This window comes from Vipera ursinii, assembly GCF_947247035.1.
Source record: "Vipera ursinii genome assembly, chromosome: 2".
NCBI classification, from domain to species: domain Eukaryota; kingdom Metazoa; phylum Chordata; class Lepidosauria; order Squamata; family Viperidae; genus Vipera; species Vipera ursinii.
In genome coordinates this window covers 96,872,548-96,897,316 of record NC_139513.1, presented here as the reverse complement: position 1 = coordinate 96,897,316, position 24,769 = coordinate 96,872,548, and the positions used below count along the sequence as shown (strand labels likewise).

The 24,769-nt window shown below is 38.1% G+C and overlaps 1 protein-coding gene across 1 annotated transcript in view; it reads left to right on the top strand.

Annotated features, from left to right (window-relative positions):
- SH3PXD2B (SH3 and PX domains 2B) overlaps positions 1 to 24,769 on the top strand; it is a 127,286-nt gene that overhangs the window by 51,105 nt on the left and 51,412 nt on the right. Inside the window, exon 4 of the mRNA XM_083352975.1 lies at positions 8,387 to 8,462. Within this exon, the coding sequence (XP_083209101.1) occupies positions 8,387 to 8,462 (76 nt within the window). The remainder of the gene's footprint in view (positions 1 to 8,386; positions 8,463 to 24,769) is intronic.

Genomic DNA, 24,769 nt, shown 5'->3' with positions numbered 1-24,769 from the left:
CTTGTTCTTTATAGCCTCTATTTATTATGTACCATGCATTGATTTTTTGGATAGTCATTTATTCTATATGCTTCTATTAATTACAAGAGTCAACACTTCATTCAGTAGACCTTACTGCATCTAGTTAACATTATCTTAATTTGAATAAAAGCAAAGAATGGGCATGGTTAATAGTTAGATGAGAGACCATCAATAGCCCCAGGGCTAGCAGCTTGAGTGGGAGGTTGGAACAACATCCCAGAAAAAGGCAGTGATGGAAAAGGGATGAATGTGTCAGCAGGTCACCGGAAGTCAAACTTGATTCAAGGGAGTCTTTATCTTTTTGAACTACATAAAACTGCAAACTAAGATATTCTCTCATCTCACTTAGTGCAGGGGTCTCCATCCTTGGCAACTTTTAAGACTTGTGGACCTCAACTCCTATGGCTGGTTGGGGAATTCTGGGAGTTGAAGTCCACAAGTCTTAAAGTTGCCAAGGTTGGGGACCCCTGCACTAAGTGATTAATGTACCTGCGTCTGATGTTAATAGTACTTAAAAATGAATTAAAGCTATGGAGAGGGACAGAAAAAAAATCATTTTGTTATAAAGATTGAATTAGAGAGCAGTTCTTCAGGAGTGTTAAATGAACTTTTGTTTGGTAGATGAGAGATTTCCCAAATTTGATTCCATTGTTACTTCAGCATTTAAAAATATGCTGAGAAATGTATCATAGAATTTAAAGAGATATTTGGCTTAGGGTGACATTTATTTATTTTATTTTATTTTATTGGATTTGTATACCGCCCTATTCCCATAGGACTCAGGGCGGCTAACAGACATCAGTATGTGGATGATATATACCGTAACTCCATTTTTCTATCTGAACAGGCAGTTTTACAATGGATGAGAGAGAAAAAAAATGGAAAAAATATCCAGATAAGATTAAACAACTATGGATCATTGTTTTAGATCTGATTTTAGTTGGGACTATATGCTATGGAATTAAAGCTATGGAGAGGGACAGAAAAAAAAATCATTTTGTTATAAAGATTGAATTAGAGAGCAGTTCTTCAGGAGTGTTAAATGAACTTTTGTTTGGTAGATGAGAGATTTCCCAAATTTGATTCCATTGTTACTTCAGCATTTAAAAAGTGGTCATAATTTAAAGTTGCTATTTAATAGTCTTATGTATATCCCTGTGTCTAGTACCAGATCATTTTCTAGTATTTATTACTGTCTTGTTCGAATCTTCCCTTGGTATAGTTGCTGAATTTCAAAGACTGCTTTAGAAGGGTTGGACATCAAATTATAGCTATTTTTTTATTTGTTTGCCATTTTATAGACATTGAGTCAAGACTGGCTCTTGGTGATTTCATGGGGAAAAGTGTGTAGGTTTTTTGGACAGCTTTATGGAAGTAGTTTTCCCCTTTTCTGGGATGGTTTTTTTCCCCAATTTTCCAATCTTGCTTCCAGCTCTAGTTTTGCCTGAGGAACTCCTGTTCACATACTAACCAGGTCCAATCCTCCAAACCTAGACTTGGTTGGCCATCTGCCGAGAAGTTGATTATATTTGAGATTCACTTGGAATGATGGGGTGGCAGATGAATATGACAGAAAGACTATAAATGGCTGTTCTTGGAACAGCCTTCATTTATGCTAAAATGTACACTATTTATAACATAGTGTTTGGATCTCTTGTGAGTTTACTTTTAACTCCAGATATGTATATTTGCAAAGATGTTTGTCTGTTTTTTAGTGACATTTGCTACTGGTGGTTAGCGATTATCAATGCCATTTATTCTTTTGATGCTACTGTCCAAAAGGAAGGCATCATATTTTTGCCAAACAATGTACCTAGAGTTTTCTGCCAGGTTATGTGTCATCTTCCAGCACCGTGTTTCTCTTGAGCCTTTTCTTGTACTGAAGTAATTGATATTCTTCATAGCATATCATGTATCCCAAATATTCCACTTTTGTTTTCTTAATACTGTTCAGTGTCCCTATTTTTGCTCATTTTTGGAAGTCTCACTTTGCACAGGTAGGTAGGTAAATATTTCATAACTATACATTTCAAAGGCTTTTATTCTCCTGATTGTCATTTGGGTCAAAGCAATTGCCCCTTTCAGTTGAGTAGGAGGATAAATTATACATCAAGTGGTGTCAAAGATTAGTACTTAATAGCATTTGTGGAAGTGAGTTTTAGTGAAGGACAAAATGTTCTTAAATTACAAATTGAATCAATGTTTGTGATACAGGGTATGCAGAGATTTATTAAAATTACCCCTGTTTGAAATGGTCTTAATTATTCATTACGGAAAAAATTGAAAAGAGCTGAACTTGATTTTCAGTTCTTTTTTGCAGTGTTTTACAGTCTTTGAAGGGGAGAGTTTCTACAGTTCCATAACAGTACAAACTATTTCTTGAAATTCTTAAGAACTGCTTTCCCTAAATCTGACCATGCGGGCTTCCAAATGGTAATCTCTTTGATCGTTATATCAGAGAAATGGTGGTTGTATTTTGTGGGGTTATTTTTTCTGCTTCAAACTTAGTTCCACAATTGCATTTGTTCTGTGAAATAGGGGATAAGAATTATTATAAAATTATTTTAAGTATGGAAGACTACCTTTTTATGTTTTTCAAGTTATGTTTTATAAAACATAAACTAAAGTCACACTGGAATTGGATTGTTATGGATAGTACAGTCACAAAGCAAAGGATTGCTTGTATTTCAACAGCAATAAAAAAATCATAGAAACAATTTCAACTGCCCCAGACATTTTCTAGACGCTCATGTGTATAAATTTTACCTCATGAACCTGTATACCTGCCATTGATTGATTGCTAGAGGGAGATGATTGAAGATTCTTAGAATCATGTTTGCATACAGTATATCTGCTTTTACTGTAGTTACAATTTGGCTTTTTGTGTTTGTTGCAAGTTGCAATTTGGATTTTCTTTCCCCTATATTAGAAAGGCTTCCTCCTTACTTGTGTTCTGGAAACAAAGAGCTCCTTTCCTTGAACCTTATGGCCCTATTGATTGCATTTTTATGCTTCAAGTATATGCTGTCATGGTTTTATTTGAAAGATGTTTTATTATTTTTATAGCTGGGATGTTTTGATTAAGCTTTTATTGTTTAGAGCAGGGGTCCCCGATCCTTGGTCCGTGGACCAGTACTGGGCTGCGGTATGCCAGCAACCGGGCTGCACAAACAAACAAAGCCCCATCCATGGGATGCAGACAGCACATAAAACCACACCCCCTCCAATCCATGGAAAAACCTCTCTCCATGGAACTGGTCCCTGGTGCCCAAACCTTTGGCGACCTTTTTTTTAGAGCTGTTTACAAAGTGAGCGGCCTACAAATACTGTAGAACAGAGGTGTCAAACTGCTGGCCCGCGGGCTGGATGCGTCATGCCAAAACCACGCCCACCCCATTGCTGGCAATGGAAAAAAAGTCACGATAATGTTGTGACACATCACGTGACGTTGTGAGTTTGACACCCCTGCTGTAGAATAATTTAATAAATTATAAAATAGAGAATATTACAGTTCACAGTAGCTATATAGCAATAGCACCTAGACCTATATACTGCTTCATAGTGCTTTACAGCATTTTCTGAGTGGTTTACAGAGTCAGCATATGGCCCCCAACAATCTGGGTCCTCATTTACCAACTTTGGAAGGATGGAAAGCTGAGTCAACCTTGAGCCAGTGAGAATCGAACTCCTGGCAGTGAGCAGAGTCAGCCTGCAATACTGCATTCTAACTACTGTGCCACCATGGCTCCCTTATTTAATGAGCTTAGAGAATTCTGGTTGAACTTGATGATGTAAAGTCATTTAATAATATAACATGTAAAGAATTATTTAAGAATTATGATACCACATTGTTTCAAGACTGTGAGAATAAGGAAGAAAGTTGGCAAGGAAAATTATATGTAATCATGTTATATTAAACAGCTCTGGAGAAGACAGCGATGTCCCCAACAACACAAAATATAACCTGGTGACTAAGGAAAAGCTGATAATCCATTCTAAGCAGAACAGTGTTTGAGTTAAATTTATCTACAACAAATTTTTATTATAAAAATCTCGATAGATTCTGTCATCCGAGGTACCAACTGGTTGAATTCATCCTCAATAACACAATCAGCTAATTTAGAACTATTGGAAGTAGGAGACAAATGCAAATCAAAATTATTTTTTACTTTCTTGGGGGGAAAAGTGGGGTTTGGGGCAAAGGATTGCTTGTATTTCAACAGCAATAAGGTGAATTTAGCAGCATGATACGCATTAATAGAGTGCCTAATTTAATCCATGTCAAGCAGGATACTATGCCTGCATTCACATTCTTAAGTGCTATGAATTGTGAAGAGCTTCAGTCTATCCCACACGCATGAGACTATCAGATGTGTCTGCCTTGCTGACATGGATGCCAGGGCTTCAATTTCTATTGAACATAGTCGCTATCTGCATTCGGTTACAAGAGAAACAATTGGGAGGAAGCAGAATCATCCTGTAGGAAACAGGGAAATTGTCTACAAGGAAAAAAAGTAGTCATGACATATAATCATGAACTGAATGGATTTGCAGCTCAATTACCTCTCCTGAGAAAACTAGTCCTTCCGTTCAGCAAACATGCAAATGTGCCTCATTTTTTTTTCTAAAGCCTCATTTTTCCCAGGTCTAGTATGGTATCACAATCTCCACTCCTGTACCTGCTATAAATGTTAGTGTCCTTGCCAGATAGAAAGTGTGTGTCTGAATTTTTCACATCTTCTCGACATAAAATAGTCTCCTGGTAAAATTTTAATTGGCAGTATTTTTAGCAGATGAAAATATTGATGTATAAGCCATTAATTTTACAAGGAAATGGAACAATGTAGGTATCCTACAAACCTAACTACCTTCATAAATTACATTTCTGACAGTTGTGTGGTCAAGTAAGGGAAAAATGTTCTAATTTAGCTTTTCGTGATCAAGATCCATCTTCCTGTAATCATGGTACCCAATTGTTCTCTATTAATGATTTCTTGAGAAGGAAGAATGTCCATTCTGTACTTAAGTATGAGCGTTCCTACTGCTGCATCTAGCAGAGGGAGTAAACTGTGTGGGAAAATTGTATTTTAGCCTTTTAAGCTGATCTACATGATAAATTTTCCTTAAAGACAAAATCAAATACCAAATTGCCTCACATATTCCTATGTAAAGTCTATAAGGGATGTGGGTACATTTCTATTTTTATTTTGTTATGATATATTCCATAGTGTTTCCAAAAAAAGGATGTCATTCCCAAATGCCTATTCAGCCTTCTTTAAAGCATAGCAGTGTCTTCCAGATGGCTAATGATTAGAGTTTCAGTCAAGCATTTCTGGATGGTATGAAGAAAACTTATCTTACAAGAATCCTACATCTGTTCTATGTAGCCCTTATTGAGTTCACCTAATGTGAGGCAGTCCCACTTTAGTGTAGAGGTTGAGGGGGGAAAAATAGGAAAAATGCAGGCTCATTCATGCCTGATGTTGGCAATCAGATTTGAAGCTAATGAAATGTTTTGCTTTTTAGTAAGACAAGGAAAGAGCAGACTAGCTCCCTCAGCTGTAATTATGTGACATGTGGCATTCCTGTTAACAGCAAGGAGACAATAATGGTTAGTTTTAAGTATACTGGCAAAGTTTGGCTAGCCATTATGCCACAAACTCAATAGTTAGCACGGTTCACAAGACCAGGGAGGAGAAGCAAGTGGAGATAGATGACTTATCTGATCTACTTCTGGAATAGCCAATTTCTGATTTCCATGATATTTTAAAAGGAGCCCATTTCCTTCTGCTGTAACTATTCTCAAAACTCTATAAATTTGGATCTGGCGCTAAAGGCACAAAGATGACAGTCGATCTCTCCAAGCTATAGATGGTATTGCTTAGTTGCTGGGGATTCTGTAACCAAATACTTCGTAGTGTTTTGTTTACAGCTTGGTAGTAAGGCTGTTCCGTTGATGAAGAAACATTTTCTATGGATTTTTTAAAAATGATTTATTAGAATAGACTTGTAGCACCAGTTGTCCTCAGGTCATGGAAAATGATGCATGCTTTATTTGTGTTGAAACCAGCATTTGAAAGTTAGTTCTCTGGTGATTTCTGGGTAGTGGCATTCACTTGGTTGTATTATGTATCGAAACAGTAGGCAGCCTCTTTGTGGCCATTTAACATGTTTGAGGAGGTTGAGAGCCACAATATCAGTGGATCAGTATCCTGATATCCCTGATCAGGGTTTGGTTTTCTAAGGGTTTTAAGGATTTTTGTTTGATTATTTTAACTGTGACCTGCCTATTTCTAGGTTTATGTGAGTTTTTATTCCTGTCTTACTTGAAATGGCATGGAAATATATCATCATTGTTTATCAGTTATGGTCACAGGGAGCCTCTGAGGGCATTAGTTTAAATCCTCTGGATTTAATTCTTCCAAGAAAAATACTTGTAGAATTGATTGTTTCCTTCAAGTATTTGGGAAAGTGGCCCAATTACTTTTATAACATGGCTTTAGGCAGCTCTAATTTTACATACATTGGCAGCCATTTAAGACATATTTCTGTGTCTAGAATGTAGACCGTATGGCATTCTAAGAAGTTTTCTAACTATAATATTGTGCCTTGTTCATAAAACTGTCCTGGGAAGTTTTGGCCTGGGCAGTTTTGCTACTAAGTTGAATTTTTAAAATGTGAGTCTTCTAATGTAAATCTTGCCTTTTACAGTATGTTGTGACTGTTTGTTGTGTTAGAAAATGCTGTATACTGAACTGCATTAGAATAGCTGCAGTAGATGAAATTGTAACAATTTAGAGTTGAGAGGGGGAAAAATAACACACGAGGGCTTGGAGACTTGATAATGCCATTCTGTTTTTGTTTTCCTGCATACTCTGCTGTGTCTTTTCAAAATATTCTTCATCTGCCACAGGTTAATTAGTAAATCACCATGAGTGAATCTGAAAACAGGAATCTGCCTTTCTTTATCAAATTAGGCCATTGATCAATCTGGTATGTCCTGTAGTGTCTGTAGTGCAGGATAGGCAACTAAGGCTCTCCAAGTGTTCTAGCCCCCAGCAGGGTGACCAATGGTCAAGAATTAGAGTTGAACTTTTAAAACATCTGAAGGGCACTCATTTATGTTTTTTTTACATCAGAGGTGTTCACTAGAGATTGTTTTACCTCTCTGTTTGGTTTCATCTCACTTCTCACATCCAGTTTGAACAGAATGCAGACAAAGATCTATACTTCCCTCTGAATTCTATTAACATTTATCAAGCTTGCTGTGAGATTTTTTTAAAAGGTAGCAATATTTTTACTTATTTATTTTTTCCCCAGTTTATGCAGCTGCCCATCTCAAATATATGACTCTGGGTGGTTCACAATATTGGTATGGTGAAAAAAAGCTCTTGACAAAGATGTTTCAATATAGGTAGTCCTCGACTTACGACCGGAATTGAGCCCAAAATTGCTGTTGTTAAGTAAGCTAGTTGCCCCATTTTACGACATTTCTTGCCACAGTTGTTAAGTGAATCACTGCAATTGTTAAGTTAGTAATCCTGTTGTTAATTGAATCTGGTTTCCTGATTGACTTTGCTTGTCAGGAGGTTACAAAAGGTGATCACATGACGCCGTGACACAGCAACTGTCATAAATATAAACCAGTTGCCAAGCATCTGAATCCCCAGGTCATGTGACCCTGGGGATGCTGCAAAAATAGTGACTGTGAAAAATGGTCATAAGTCAGTTTTTTCAGTGCTGTTGTAACTTTGAACGGTCAGTAAATGATATGTTGTAAATCAAGGACTCTTTGTATATCAAGGTCATTGTGAACTGTGTCATGGTGGATGTTTTTACTTAATTTCTTCTCTTTTTGTCACCGGCTATGCCGGTGAATCAGGAAGCACACACTTTGATATCCATTTGCACACATGCTGTTGAACATTCTCATAAATCTTTTCTCATTCCAGGTCCTACTGAAGGGGAGGAAAATTAAAGCTATCCATCCCTTCTTTTACTAAAATTGAAAAAAATAATCTGTTCATTGCAAGGTGCAGCAAGCATGGATTTGCACAATATAGAAATCAGAGAAATTGCCCAAGGCTTTAGAGAAATTGAGCCTTTCCTCTTTCTGCATGAAGAGGCTTTGTTTCTACAAGGACTCTAAACACGAACTCTTTCAAGAAATTAAAAACAGCAGATTCAACATCAATCACTCTTAGAAAGTCCTTCTGGCAGAGTTTGTATTTCTGAAAAGCTCTACCAAACACCAGGTGGCTAAGGTTATATTTGTTTGTCTGCAATATTGATTTCTTTTTAATGTAAAAAAATCGTTTATTATTCTGTGGCTATGTTAACTGTATCTCTCTTTTTTATCTTAAAGATGCAAATGTTGGACAAATTTCCAATGGAAGGAGGACAGAAGGACCCTAAACAAAGGATAATTCCCTTTTTGCCAGGTTTGTAAGGTGAACAGTATAGTTCTCAAATGAAATATTTTATATACCGTATTCTTTTTATCTGTGACTGTTTGTCTGTCTATCATCTGTCTACTTATCTATCTATCTATCCATCCATCCATCCATCCATCCATCCATCCATCCATCCATCCATCCATCCTCTCTCTCATTCTCTTTGTCAGTCAACCTATTATAGATTAATGTAGCTGTTTAATTCTCCACTTTTCAGTAATAGTAAAAGGGACCTTGGAGGTCATTTAGTCCAACGCTCTACTCATGCATGAGATCTTTACTATTTCTGACAAACAGCTGTCCAGTCTCTTCTTAAAAGCCTCCAGTAATGGGGCATCCACAACTTCCGAAGGCAATTTGTTCCACTAGTTCAGGGGTAGGCAACCTCGGCTCTTTTATGACTCATGGACTTCAACTCCCAGAATTCCTGAGTCAGCATGCTGACTCAGGAATTCTGGGAGTTGAAGTCCATGAGTCATAAAAGAGCCGAGGTTGCCTACCCCTGCACTAGTTGATAGTTCTCACTGTTAGGAATTTTCTCATTTCAGATATATTGACTACAAGTTCTGACGTCTCCATCAGACTTGGCCAAATAGTCATGTTAACTAATGTTAACACATTTAGACATTTGAATGGAGATTTGTGATTAGACTACTTCCAACATAGGGTTTGTGTTCCTATGATCTGCTGCAGGGCTTTTCACTGCTTTGGTCTTATTTGATCCTAATTATTTATGTTGATTTCAGTATGGTTCTGGCCTGAATTTCAGATAGAAATACAGTAGTGGCCAAAATTGTGGAAACCTTTTGGGAAAAGTGTACAGTAGAAATGCCACCTTTGATTAAGTTTCCACCAACTTTTCTTCTAATTTCTTTATAACTGTAGCCTTGTTCATTTAATAATACTATTTTACATTGCTTTCTGAGCAACTAGTCAACTCTTTACACCATTACTTTTATTACATTTTACAAGCTCACTAAATAAAAGAACACAAAAAAACCCCCAACCAACTTGATAGTGATCACATAACACACTGACAAATGTCCTCCTCTCAGCTTCAATACATGACATCAGTAACTGAATCCTACTCTGATCTGATTGGCTCATTGCCAAAACAAGATGACACCTGATTGGCTCTCTAAACACTCATGCTCATTGGCTACAATCAGATGAAGGAAAGCTACCTGATATCAACCTAAACAAGTTGTGCTTCCTTTTTCTGGTTATTTGGCTATAACTTTTCATAGAATACAGTACAGATTATTGAACAAAACTTTGTTGCATTACATTCTTGATTAAAGTATCTTTCCATTGATATATAACTTTATGGTACTACTCCAAAAAAAGTGGGGGTTATTAGCCATCAAACCTCAAAAATACACTTTTCCCAAATGGTTTCCACAATTTTGGCCACTACTATAACATTAGACAACCTATATGCTGAGAAATGTATCATAGAATTTAGTTAAGAGATATTTGGCTTAGGGTGAAATCAGTATGTGGATGATATATAACTCCATTTTTCTATCTGAACAGGCAGTTTTACAATGGATGAGAGAGAAAAAAAATGGAAAAAATATCCAGATAAGATTAAACAACTATGGATCATTGTTTTAGATCTGATTTTAGTTGGGACTATATGCTTTATAAAGATCAGATACTTGATCTGGGTATTCTGTTAATTTCCTGTACAAAAATAAATAGGATAATCTGTGCATTGCCAGTGCCAGTTAGACAGATCCAATTACATGTACTCTGGTTAGGGATTACTACTAAAATGCATTGCATTTTAAAGCTTTTAAAGATGTTTTAGAAATTCCAGCTAGAATAAAATGCATGTCCTAAGCAAGATATTCAGAACAGATCACATCAATACTGAACTGTCTCTCTTTGGGGTCTATGAAAATTTATCACAGCCAATTTGCTGTGGCCAACTTGCTGAGGACAATTTACCACGGGACAACTCACCATGGCCAACTCACTGCAAGACAGCTCACTGCGGGTCAGGAGTTACACTAATATCAAAGAAATGGTGGAACAGAATCATTAAAGAAAGGATGCAAAGGGAGGGACCGAATGAAATGTGAATGACAAAAATTAAAATAGTTTTTTAAAATGTATTTTAAATAATTAAATAGAATTATTAAATTGTCCCACAGCAAGCTGGCCATGGTGACGTATCCCATGGCGAGTTGGCCATGGCGAATTGGCTGTGGCGAGTTGTCCCATTGCATTCCATTTGTTGCCTTTTTGATTCTACATTGTGTAATTTTCAGAAGGCCATCTTGGGACTGTGCAGTATAGTATGTCAGATTTCCAGCTGAATGTGGTAATGGAAGAAGAGCTCAAGAAAGGGGGGAGGTCTTTAAAAAGATAGTATTAAAACTACAAAAGAACAAAAGACAAGTACAGTAGGAGAAGCTGTGTGTCTCTACAGAATATCTGACAAAAAAGGGGAAAAAAACCCCCACACATAATGGAAATATAAAGAGGATTGGGGGGAAAAAAGAGTATAGACAAATATTTTTAGAACTGTAGATCTAGTGCCAAGACAACATTCAGAATCAGCAGGGATGAGCAAGAAGATTGTTTGATTGATTTATTATGAGTCATCAAGTCATTTTTGCCTCCTAGCAACCACATATCTTGAATTTTTTTCAGAGAGATTGAAGCAAGTTCAGAGAAGAGCAATGGGGATCTGGGTTCTGGAAGCTAAATCCAGAGGGATTGAAGGAAATAGGAACATTTACCATTGAGAAGAGATTGAGACTGAGGGTATTTCTAAATATTTCAAAGAATATCACACTGAAGAAATTTGAGAGTGTACAACATGGAATAATAGATTTTTAATACTAGATTACAGATACTGATTTACCATTAGCTAAACCTTCTAATTGTAAAATTAATGTATCTTTGGCTTGTCTCATATTTCCAAATAAACTGTAGACAGCTGGGGTAGATTAATTTGGATTTCTGCACTGAATAGGGAGATGGACCCCTTGGCTTGTATGTCACCTTCTAATCCTACGGTTCTCTTTTAGAGTTACAAATATACTTGTTCTGAACTATTGACTCTTTTGATTTAGATTGATGGAAGTTGCGTATTTAGAGGAATCAAGGCTGGGAAGGGTGGCTTTAAAAATTAGATTCTGTTAGGCAACTTAGCATCCCAAATTTCAAACTGTTATTCTTCCCCAGCTCTCCATTGCTTCAATATAGTATCACAGATTTCCAAATAGCCTTATGCTGTTTTAATGTGTTTCTATTTTGGCTGTATAATTGTTCCCATTAAAACATTCCATTATGCAACTATGCTTTTCCTCAGATATGGGCAGAATTGCAACTTAGTAACCATCATGGTTATTTCAGGAGTTGCATTCTGTTCCAGCTGTTCCCTGGATTGTGGTAGCAGCAAAGCAAGACTCACTCTGGCATGAATGCAGAGAAAAAGAGCATGCTGTGCAGTTTTCCATGCCAGCAGAACGAAATAGGAGAGATGTAACATCAGACCCAGCTGGCCAGCATCTCCAATTTGAACAAATAGAAATTACAGTTTGAGTATATTCTGTTTCTGAAGCATTGTAACCTATTTTTGGATAGCTCAGGGAAATTTGTTTCCAAAAAGGTTACGGCAATGGTACATTTTGCTTGCTCAGTGTCTTCATTCCTTTTGGAAGCTTGGAAACTCTCCTTTTTGTGGAATTATTTTACAGTGGAAATCAGAAACGATGGTGATGTTCTCCCAATGTGGGCTCCTAACAGAGTTTTGGGAATTCCATAAAAATAATCACAAATGAGGAATTTGATATACAAATCTCTGATTCCATAAAATCCTAGCAGTTGGAATGGACTGATCAGCCCTTTCCTTCATAAAAAAAAATCCAGTTTCAATCATTCTTGAAAGCTGGTGTCTGCAATTGTCTGAATGCATCCCTCAGGAAGCCATCAAACTGCTTATACTGTATAGTGTTTCTCCACCTTAGGAACTTTAAGATATATGGATATCAATTCTCAGAATCCCCCAGGCAGCATGCTATCTGGGAGCTGAGATTGAGAAACACTTGGCTTCTACTATTAGGAAACTTTGCCTGATGTTCAACTAGAACCTGTTGAATTTCCTCTAGCTTTAAATGTTAGAAATGAAGAAGTGTGACCAGCTTCTCTGGCTAAGACTTGTTTTGTACCTCTGGGAGATCTTTCTTGGCCAAAGCAAAGTTTTTACAGGCTGAGATTTATAAATGGTTGGAAATAATCAGACATTCTGCGCTTGGCAATTTTGCAAGGGCAGAATGATGTAGGTCTGCAGTTCCTTGAATCTTCCCTCGTTCATCCACTGGAACACGTTCTCTTATTTCAAACCCCAAGACAGGAACCAGAGTTTTCTGTATCAGCTGTCACTTATGACTCTTTCTAAATAAAATGCGAAGGAAGAGGGAATAGCTTTTGTGTTTGGGTGTGTAGATGTGTTTGGGTGTGTATTTGGGGAGGGATAAAAAGTTGATTTTACAATAGAGAACTTGGGCTTGTTTGCATTCCAACATTTTCCAGTTATCACCCTTCTTATTCTTCCCTTCTGTGCAATTTTTCTTTTAATAATCCCATACCAACCCTTGAATTTCAGTACCAGTGTGGGAATTTGGCTTTTGCTTTCTAATTCAAACATGCTGCTTACTGGGAAGCCCTCCTTGGTAATATTATACATTGTGGTTCCTGACATCTGAAAAATGTTTCCAGTTATTCTGTCTACCCAGCTGCCTCTAGCTTTTTATTTTTTCCCCCCCGAATCTCTAACACAGTTAGATTTGAGTCCTTTGATAGGAAATGAAATAGTCGATCAGCAGCTCTTTTCTTATCTAAAGAAAGTATTTCAATACAATAAATATTTAAAATTATGTTTTAAAGGATAGGCTGCAATGCTTTTGCTGTGATTACTTCACGTTATTGTTTGAACGTGAAAGAAATATAAGAAATTGGGCAGAAACGGTACGAAAATGAACACAAGATAACTGAGTTTACAAAGTTAACTATAGAGAAGGAAATCATGCTTTTTATTAAAAAAAATATATCACTTGATTGCCAATCCATGGTTTAGTTACAAAAAAAACCTATTTCTAAGATTACAGAATTGTTCCTTACCCGTCTTCATGTTTATTTTATTATATTCTTGGTACTTAGATCCTAGATCTTCTATTAATCACCATCATCTCTGCTTTCCATTGTAAAATAATTCCACAAGAAGGAAAATTTCCAAGCTTCCCAAAAGGAAAGAAGGCACTGAGCCAGCAAGTTTAATTAAATCATGTTAGCTATTATATATATAGTGGGTACCTGTAATTTAATTTCCATTGAATAAGATGGTAATCCATAATAGTATATGATAAATGAAAAGACATTAAGCATCGATGACCTGTAACAGCTGATTACTTTTTCATCAAGCCAGGTTATAACACCAAGATTTTAATTCTATACCTCAGATAACAAAACTGAGGTTTAAACAGTTGAACTGGGCCTCGGTCTTCTGGTCAGAGTGCCTAATGTTCTTTTTTTAATACTGGATCAATTTATAATGTCCTGGAATCAAAAGTGACTGAGGCTTCAGACACGATCATGCCTTTATGGCTTCTCTTGACTTATCGCTCCCGACACTCCCCATGGTTTATGGGGGAAGCTGTGGGTTCTGAAAAGGGCTGAGAGAAGTCTAGAGAGCTGCTGAAGGAAAATGAGAAATTAATCCGACCAGACAAAACATAGAGCTGCTATTAAGCCATACCTCATGGCGGTAAGAGTGGCGAAGCACCATTATTTCTCTACCCTAATTGCATCCATTGGATGTCATCTGGTGGCCCTGTTCAAAGCATTATGGCTAGTCAGATTTAGGAGAAGAGCCATCTTTGCCATGGCTCCTGCACTTCAGAACATCATGCCTCCTCAGGTGTGATCCGCACCAAAACCTTTGGCCTTCTGAAAGAGCTGAAGACCTGGATCTGCCAACTGGCCTGGGGGCCCAATGGGTTTTCAATGGACTAAGATAAGAGCCCACCTCCACCTTGTATGCATCTTGTTCCCTTCCTACCCATCTGTATAGATTTTAAACTCATTTAATGTTACTATTTATTGTTTTAATGTTTTAAATTGTTTTTTTTAAATTATTGTAAGCCGCCTAGAGTCACCCCCAAGTGAGATGAGTGGCATATAAATTGAATAAATAAATGCCTAATATGGTCTTAGAATATAATGTGATGGAATGTCAGCAACAATGCCTACTCAGCCATTTTGTTTATAGGTTTAATTAATAGAGGGAGAAGATAAACCATAAGCACCCTGATTTTGAACTCTAACTATCCTCATTGCACAGAATATCTTGAGGGCAAACATATGAAGTGAGGGTGCTTTTCCATCCATTATGATTCCCGTGTAGTTTAGAGACCTGGATAATGAGTAATCTAAGGTGTTTTTGATCCTGGATGTCGCCATCAGTTTAGAACTCCTAATTTGACAGTTCAGCCAAACCGTGATGGCTGGGGGAATTAAAATGGTCAAAGTTCAGCACATCTGAAAGACACTTAGATTAGGGAATAATGACCTAAACTAGATGTTTTGGGGGTGTTTAATAAATTCTAGGAAATAATTCTAGTGTGAACTAGAAGTAATTCTTTCCATAAATTGCTACCTTAGCTTATTATTTTGCAAATGCACATAGTTGATTATGATGAATACACAAAAGCAATGACTATGATTAAAACATTCCATGTGTAGCACAAGTTGGCATATAGAAAAGCCTGGATGATTTTCTAAATATGGAAATAGCTATGCAAAATCCTCTGAGGGTGGCATGGAGAGAAAATTCAAAGGGGGGCAAAATCTGGACTAACTATACCTAGATCCTGCCAAATTTCTCAGGAAAGAACTTTTATATATGGAGCTGAGTCTTCCAGATATTGTATTCATTGTAATCTAGAGCATGCTCTCCATAATATTTCCCTAAAAGGGCTAAGATGAGCTGCATGGAAAGAAAACCTTGCCCAAATTTGAAGTGTTTACTTTTAGCTGTAAAATTGCATAAAACAATACTTGAGGGAAGAAATGATTTAACACAGTATGCATGAATAAGTTGTCAAATCTATGACCTTACTTATAAAACCTCAGGTTGACATGTCCTTACACTCCCAGTTTGCTCAGAATGTTGATCCATTCCATTATTTAATTGTGTGCTGTCCTCTCCTCCCCCCACCCGAGCCATTGTGCTCCCTTCTCCAGTTCTATCCTCACAATAGTAACAGTCTTGTACTTTATAGTTTGAGCTGAGAGTGTGTGACTGTGTCAGAGCTGCCCAGAACTATCATGCTTGAGTGTTGGCAACTGGTTCATATTTATGACTGCTGCAGTGTCCCGGGGTCACGTGATCACCTTTTGTGACCTTCTGACGACCAAAGTCAATGGGGAAACCCATTTCAATTAATAGCCGTGTTACTCATTTAGTAACGGCAGTGATTCACTTAACAACTGTGACAAGAAAGGTCGCAAAATAGAACAAAATTCACTTAACAAATATCTCACTTAACGACATAAATTTTGGGCTCAATTGTGGTCATAGGTCAAGAACTACCTGTATCTGTGTGAGAAAAGTATTATTAAAATCCATTAATGCATCTTTGCTTGAGGAGTTCTGTGGAGTCTTATGCAGCCTTTCATGGTTCACGTTGTACCAAATATGCATTGTAGAGACACTTCTGCTACAATGGACATTTTCCATTTCTCTCTCTTGTTCTAACCAACTACATCCCAGAAAGCTGGTAAGTTGCCCCCCCCTTTTTTTTTCTTTTAACTGCAGAAGGCCCAGTTTATTAATTTGAAAGAAAGGCCTTTATTTTTCACTTTTTGTCTTTTATAGTTTTTCCAAATTTCGCTCTGATGTATTTACCATGTCGCATGATCTGTCAAATAGTGGCATCCTGTGATATGTCATGACACCATATAGGGGCAGAATATGTAAATTCTTAACTGAATTTCCAGAAAAAGATGGAAGGTTCTATGTTTCCCTAGGCAGATTTTAGTCTGGTGTTCTGTCCATTATGCATAAAAAGCCTGGTCTATAAAAAGAGCCTTGGTGGAGCAGTGGGCTAATGCCTCCTTAAGTAACACCAGCTGCCTGCAATTAGTGCAGGTTCGCATCCCACCAGGCTCAAGGTTGACTCAGCCTTCCATCCTTCCGAGGTAGGTAAAATGAGGACCCAGATTGTTGGGGGCAATTAAGCTGACTTTGTAATAATGCCGCTTGGGGTGTGTGTGAAAGCCCTAATAAGCAGGCATATACATAGAATGAAGGCTACTGCTAAGCTTGTAAGCCGCCCTGAGTCTTCGGAGAAGGGCGGGATATAAATGTAATAAAAAAAATACTTTGATATCAACAGGAGGTCGCACCACCACTTACTGTATGTGTTGAGCATTGTTTGAAACTGTAGCCATCAGGCATATCTGCCAGTTCTTGGCAACCATTCGTTCCTTCTGGAAAGGAATTGTGTCCATATGTTTAAAAGTGAATCACAGCCAAGGGTGTCTAGGTGAAATTTGAGAAGTGATGAATAGCAAATTACTTTCAAAGGAGTAAGGGGGGGAATTAGAGAATACAATGGTGCAAAATCCTTCTGTGAGCTGAGAGGGCTTCTCTAGGCAAGGGGTGGAACATTTGTTCTCTATGCAAGAGAAGGAAAGCCATCCCCTCCAAAGGGAGCAGGCATTGTGTCAGTGATGCAGTGATACTGCTTAACATACAGTAAACAGACCCCAGACTTGAGGATGAGTTTAAAGACTGTAGTTTTAAAACATGTATTAACTTCTATTTGAAAAGTTTGGTAGTCTGGTTTGGAAGCATGACTGCTTCGGACAGGAAGGCTGTGTAGAGAGTGGTAAGGATGGTAGAAAAGAGTATTTGATAGTTCAGTTTCTTCTATCCAGGACATGGCATATAAGCGCTGCTTGAGCAGGGTCCACAATAGTGTCTGGGATGCTACACATCCTCTTCATGACCTGTTTTCCTTGTTACCTGGGAAGAGGTTTCGTGGTATCCGAAGCAGAACATCCAGATTCAGTCACATTTTGCCCATATAATATCAACCTAGTGAACTCTCAAGTTTCCTGTTCCTGCTATGTGTTCAAAATGGACAGTGATTTGTGTGTGTGTGTGTATACAGTGCTTTTTTTGTAAAAGAAAAAGGTGCCGGAACTTGAACATGTCATACAACCCGCCTTGCCTACTCTACAAGGTTCCATTCAAAAAAGGTGCCGAACTCTGTTCTGAGCGTTCTATGACAAAACAAGCCCTGTGTGTATATGTAAAAGCTGTGTGGCCCCAAATCAACAGATTGCCACAAATTTCATCTCTATGATCATGGGAATTTTCGGCTATGAAAGTTACTTGAGTGAGTCCCTGTAACTCATAGGCTGTAAGTTATCCATTATTATTGTATCCATATCGTCTGCTCAAGATAATAGCTACTCTATATGCTGACTCTGTAACTGCTTAGAGAGGGCTATAAAGCACTGTGAAGCAGTATATATGTCTAAGTGCTATTGCTATTGCTTTAATGCAGAGCAGCTTTCCACTAGGAGATAGATGGACTTTTTCTGGCTGAATCACTGTCTGAATTGCATAGTGCTAAAAGATTGCAAGGGGAAGGGCTTGCCATTCAAAACATAGTTCTACTGTATTTGCAAGGGCTTGTAAAATGTCCATCCCTTTTGGGAAATGCATTGTTTCATACGGGGGAACTGGATTTATGGAGACAATACAATTCAAACGTGCAGTTGAAGTGACCAAACAACTAGTGGTATCTGGAATCTGTGTAGCAATTAACCCTTGTCAAATGGCCATTCCCCAGGAATATAAGTGGGTTTATGTAAAACTCTTCTAGGATGCTAAAAATAGCAATAACACCTAGCACTTAGCACTTAGAGGTGGTGAATGCTCCAACACTGGAGGTTTTTAAGAAGAGACTGGACAGTCATTTGCCTGAAATGGTATAGGGTTTCCTGCCTGAGCAGGGGGTTGGACTAGATGACCTCCAAGGTCCCTTCCAACTTTATTATTATTATTATTATTATTATTATTATTATTATTATTATTATTATTATTTATTATACTGCTTCATAATGCTTTACAGCTCTCTCTAAGCGGTTTACAGAGTCAGCATATTGCCCCCAACAATAAGGGTCCTCATTTTTACTGACCTTGGAAGGATGGAAGTCTGAATCAACCTTGAGCCGGTCATGATTGAACTCCTGGTAGTCAGCAGAATTAGCCTGCAATACTGCATTCTAACACTGTGCCTCCACAGCTCATAAATGAGTATGTTAGCCTTTTTATTTAAAATTATACAAAAGAAAAAGAAATAACGCCTCCAGAGTTGCAGTAAAACTGATTTCTTAATGATAATCCGCTAATTCTTCTTCCTGATATAGATCTCTGACTGGAAGAGAGGGGAGCAAGTTCTGACAGATGACTAGAGGGATGGGTTTACCCATTTGTCAAAACCTTTCCATCGGAGTACTCCTTTAGTGATATTCTTGTGATCTGTCAAAGGAAGGCAGTGGGGGTGGGGGAAGTGCACTGCCTAATAGGCAGAACACTTTAGAGAGCTCCTGTTCTGCTGATGCATCTAGCAATCTTGATGCTATTTTAGCAAAACCAAAATGACCATAGAAGAAAATGGACAGTCCGGGGGGGTGGGGGTAGCAGTATGCCAACAGGAGGTGACAAATTCCATCCCCTGTGGGTGTTCTTGTCAGAGCTTCACAAATCGTACAATATAGCCAGGCTTTACTGTAAATTGCCTATTGTATGTTTTTTTTTAAAACAAATAAATAAATTGAGTCAGATGATAGAAAACACTGCTTCTATATCAGATCAGAAAAAAAGTAAAATTGGGTGATCTCTGCTCTGAGCTGGAGAGGAGAAAAATGCTGCAGAAATACTGGAGAGGAGAGATATTCTCTGAGACATATCCTTAAGGAACAATTACTGGGGCATTTTCAAACTGCAGTTAAGATAGTGTGTGAACATACCTATAGAATTGAATATGGTCCTGTTAGAGTTTTTACCCATGGAATTAGTGCATGCATGTATGTCCAGAAACTGTTATTGAACCATATTTCAGCTTACAGCAGTTCCTCTAATATAATTAAGTTTGGTGAAGTATATACACATATAATCATTGCATATGAACAATGGTTCACCAGCATTTACTTGGAAATTTGTGTAATATAGAAATGTTAAGGAGTTGGTAAGGTAAAGGTAAAGGTAGAAGATGTTATTTTTTTTCATTACAGTTTTCTATTCTCAAAGCCTAGAATATCTACTGTCTAACTGCAAGATGTATTAATTCAGTTCTCTGATTCAGTCAACTAAATCTGGCCTCTTCAAAATTATCAGTTTGATGTTGTGCGTTCTTGAGGGCCTGCCTTGCCTTCTACATTAATGTTTTCAATATCTGTATTTGTGCATTTGATATTTATGTCACTGTTCACCGCCCAGAGTCCTTAGGGAGAAGGGTGTTATACAAATCAAATTAATTAATTAATTAATTTATAAGTAATTGTGCCTATGAAGAGTGCTTCGTAAGGTTACATATTGTTTTGTTATGTAATTGAAATGAGCATCTTTCTGGGTCTTTACAAGTCTTCCACCTTCCACTCCTCCATCTCCTCTCTGTTTAGAAGTAGCTTGTGGGGGAAAAATGTAGCTTTATAAGCAGTTTGTTATTTAAAATAGGTAAAAGAAGGCAAAATATAAATGGTTGAATGGAAGAATTAATGTTATATAATCTTCGTTATCCCAGTTTCTTTCTCTCAAGCCTGAAGCAGTTAAATCATCATAGCCCCATCATGAGGACCCAGATTGTTGGGGGCAATTAAGCTGACTTTGTAATAATGCCGCTTGGGGTGTGTGTGAAAGCCCTAATAAGCAGGCATATACATAGAATGAAGGCTACTGCTAAGCTTGTAAGCTGCCCTGAGTCTTCGGAGAAGGGCGGGATATAAATGGAATTAAAATAAAAAAATAAAAATAAAAATCATGCTGCAGAAGTCTGTTCCAGATGTTGATCTGAGCCTTGTGCTTTGCATGGGTGTAACAAGGTGTTGAGTTGATACTCATTAGCTTTTAAAAAAGAAAAGCTAGGGACTATGCAGAATTCTACGAGCTGGCAGATTCTAATCTATTTCAAAATAGCTTCTTACCATTTCTGCCTACAGAAAGCCATTCTGAATATGCATAATAAAATAATTAAAGTAAATCATTGGTTCATGTTCAAATAAGAGGAAAACAAGATTGGGTATAATCCCTTTTTAAAGTAAATTTACCTAAACCTTAAGAATAAGATATGCTGTCACTGTATATCTTAAAAAAACATTTTGTGGGTTCTAGAGAGCAAGTCTACGTTTATGATAATGATAGAGCTCTTCCTTCCAAGAATCAAGAAGAAAACATCTTCTATTGTTGAGTGTCTTTTTGGCTTCCTACCAACTCTGTCTTGTGCCTTCATTTATTGTCAAAGTACAAAATATTTTACCTTGCTTTATACATGTATGAACTGATCAAGAGGTGTGTCACAGATGAATGCTGAAGCCTTTTTAAAGTTTATTTGAAATTAAAAGTGTTTGTATTTCTACAGCAAAGTTAGAAATACCTTAATAGAACGTATTTTTTGAAATACAGCAGTGATACGTTTGGTACTTGTATTGTTTGACAGACGATCAGGTAAATTGGTAAAGAAAGCAGCACCAGCATGTCTGTCATCAGCTAAAAATATGTCAACTGCATTCTGCTTTCTGTAAGACCTTAAAGAGCTCTTCTGCTTTTATATGGTGTCCACTGTCTTAAAATAATGTAAATTGTAAAGAAAGTACCACCTGTAGATTTGAAGAAATAGCCCTAATGTTCCCGATTACAATGGAGACATGAGCATGCATTACTGTGATTGCTTGTGCAAATGGCAAGCAAGATTAACTGGCCATTTACTTTGATTGCCTGAATGGTTTATGGGTACATCAATAAGAAGATATGGGCTGTAAATTTTAATTTACTTCTGCTGGCTGTGAATCTCAGATAAGCCAGCCTAGATGCATTTGGACTTTTAAATATAAACTAAATTGTTCTAAACCAACTCACTGGAAAACTGACTTGCTATTAAACATTTTATCAAAGAAATATTTAAATTTATAAAGGTGATTTTATAGAATTTGAATTCAGTTCTGGCAAATTACATAAAGTAGGGCTTCCCTTAGTGATGGGTTTGAAATAATTTAACAACTGGCTCTCTGCCTCGCCTTCCCTCCGCCTTGGTCATGGTGGGCTCCTCGGGGGGTCGACTGGGGTGGGGGCAGGAGGTCAGCAGGGGGGGCAGGAGCTCCTGGTTGAGGAATTGCTGGAGGTCCCAGATGGGGGGGCAGGAGGGTACGATGGGGGGGCTGCAGGATTCTTGGAATGGGGTGGGTGCAGGAGGGTTTGGGGGTCAGCAGGTCCCAGATGGGGGAAGGTGAGGGGGTTCAGCTAGCAGAGCAGGAGGGCTGGGATACTGTGGGGGAAAGCCACGCCCCTGCTGACTGAGCCTCTCATCCACACCGCAGTTATGTAGGATTGCATAGAAGGGGCACCGAGCAGGGGGTGGAGGGAGAGCAGCTGGCAGGGAGGTAATCAGAGCAGCCACCATCTCTCTTCCATAGTGCAGCCGCCATCTCTCTTCTGTAGCGCAGCCACATCGGTGCAGGCGGAGACGGCCCTGGATGGCTGGAAGTGGGGTGGTGTTTCTGCCACGCGTCAACTGGTTCTCAGAACTCAAAAGAAATTAGCTACCGGTTCTACCGAACCGGTGTGAACCGGCTGAATCCCACCACTAGCTTCCCTCCTTTCCGTAGTGAATAAATTTGTTCCATATAGGAAAAGAGGAAAAATATCTTAAAAGTGTCTCCTGGAAGGAATCCTTTGAAATCATTTTTGACATGATGGCATTAGATCTGAATGTCTAAATTTGTTTTCACGGGGAATAAATCTAGTGCCTTATAGATAATGCTGGCATTTCAAGGTACTTCTTTGGCCTTTAAAACCTTATATGTTACACGGCCAGGTTATTGGAGGGACTGTCTCTCCCAGTTACATCTATCCATCCCATCAGGTTTAGCAGACAGGCAAGTCATAGGTCCTGCCTGTTGATGAGTGGCATCGGATGGGACCTAGGAGATGAGATTTTTCTCCCTTGGCATCTATCTCTGGAACATCGTCACCCTGGGGGTGTGATTGTCCCCGATCCTAGTGATCTTCCAGATGTGTGTGGTGTTTTTTTTTAGCAGACCTGGGGTTCTCCTGGTAACAAGGAACGTGCATATTGGTTGTATTACAGGTAGTCCTCAACATACAACCATAATGGAGTCTGCCCATTACATCCCTATGTTGTAACAATCATAAAAGGGGTCAGTCATTTAGCGGCAGTTGTAACTTCAAATGGTTGCTAAGCAGTCGATCATAACTTGAGGACTACCTGTATGTGTAAGAGTCTGAGGTATTCTTTCTGTTTATGTCTAATTGTTTTGATATTTTTTAAAGAATGTTTTATTTGCAATAGTGGCGAATATCTGTAGCTCGGGTGTAGGATGATGGTCAAGGTTCATTCTGCGAACTTGTGCATTGGTTTCTGAATGTTTCATTACCAGGCTAGGTAACATCTTCAGTGGAGTACCAGGCCACGAACCTTCGCCCTAATGGTTTATTAGCTGGTTTTATTGTGCATGCCTAAAGTCAGGTGGGCAATCAAATAAATATGAACAATAAATAAAAAAGCCAGCAAAGAGGTTGAGGATGCCACAAGGATTGATAAATGTCAGAAATGTGATTGTGTTCTGCTAGGTCATGTCTTTGAAAATAGACTCCTCTGTTAAACCAAGATTTTGATTCTGCATAGTGACAAGCTACCATATATCTTTGATATGCCCTTAAAGGGGAAAAGCATAAACAAAATTTTAAAAAAAGCAAAAGCAAATTAGAAAGTTACAGCCAAAAACAAAAGCTAAGTATTACAGTGTCAGCTTTTGCTTTCAAACGTGCTGTTCTAAACAGTTCTTCAAATGATTTTATATAGCATATTTTGATTTGCTTTAAACAGAAACAATGCCTTTGGATTGTCAATCCATAGTTCCCCTTGATGTGCATTCTTTTGTATTTCAAATTTTTCTGTTTTCCTGTTTTTTTGCAAATAAAATTGAAGCAGAAGACAGTTAAAATAATCTAAAATAAAAACCCATAGCGCCTTTTGCAACCTTGCAATCACTTTATAGGAGTTTTCTATTTGGCTCTGGGAAGATCAATGTGAAATTGCTATTTGTATAATTCTGTCTTTAAAAAAATAATTGGGAATATCATTTCCTTCAGTAATCTCACTTGAATAAACTCTTACTATCAGCCTGAAAATAGATGGTTTTTAATTAATTATATACACTGATATTATTAGCTTTTTAAATAACAATCTCCTTGAAATGTGCAATAAAAAGTTGTGAAGAAGAGATTTGTTTTCAGATTGGGCATTAAGCTACTACAATTTGCAAATGATTTTTTACTTAATTACTTTTAGGTATGGTTTCATGTGGTTTTTATATATAAAGTATTGCTATTTATAGGATGACATTTTAAAATTAATATTTTTATTGTATACTCCTGGAATCTTTGTAGTGGGAAGTATAAAAATATTGTACATACATAAATGAATTATGTATCACTTTTCTTAATGCGGCATGCGTATCTGCTAATTATATTCTATTAGTATCTAGTGCAGACATGTCAAACACAAGGCCCGGGGGCCGGATCCGGCCCACGAAGTGGTTTCATGTGGCCCACAAAGCCATCCTGGAAACAGTGAGGGAAAGGCCCCCGCTGCCTTGGCCCTGGCCCAGAGACCCTCCTTCTGCCAGAGACCCTCAGATCTGTCCCACTCCTGCCCAGGCCCCCATAGGCACCCTTGATGTGAACGATGTAGAGCTGGCCATGCCCACCCAATAGGCCATATGCACTCTAGCCACGCCTGCCCAGTAGGCCACGCCCACCCTGGCCGTACCCACCCAGCTCCCTGAGGGCAACCGCAATGCTGATGCGGCCCTCAATGAAATTGAGTTTGACACCCCTGATCTAGTGGCTGGGTTTAAATAATATTTTCCTGCTCTGATGGCCTCCTGTGGTTCTTAGAATTACAGATGACTGGCTAGGAAGTCCAAACCATCGTGAAGTCCAATACATCATATTGGGGAAAACTGAA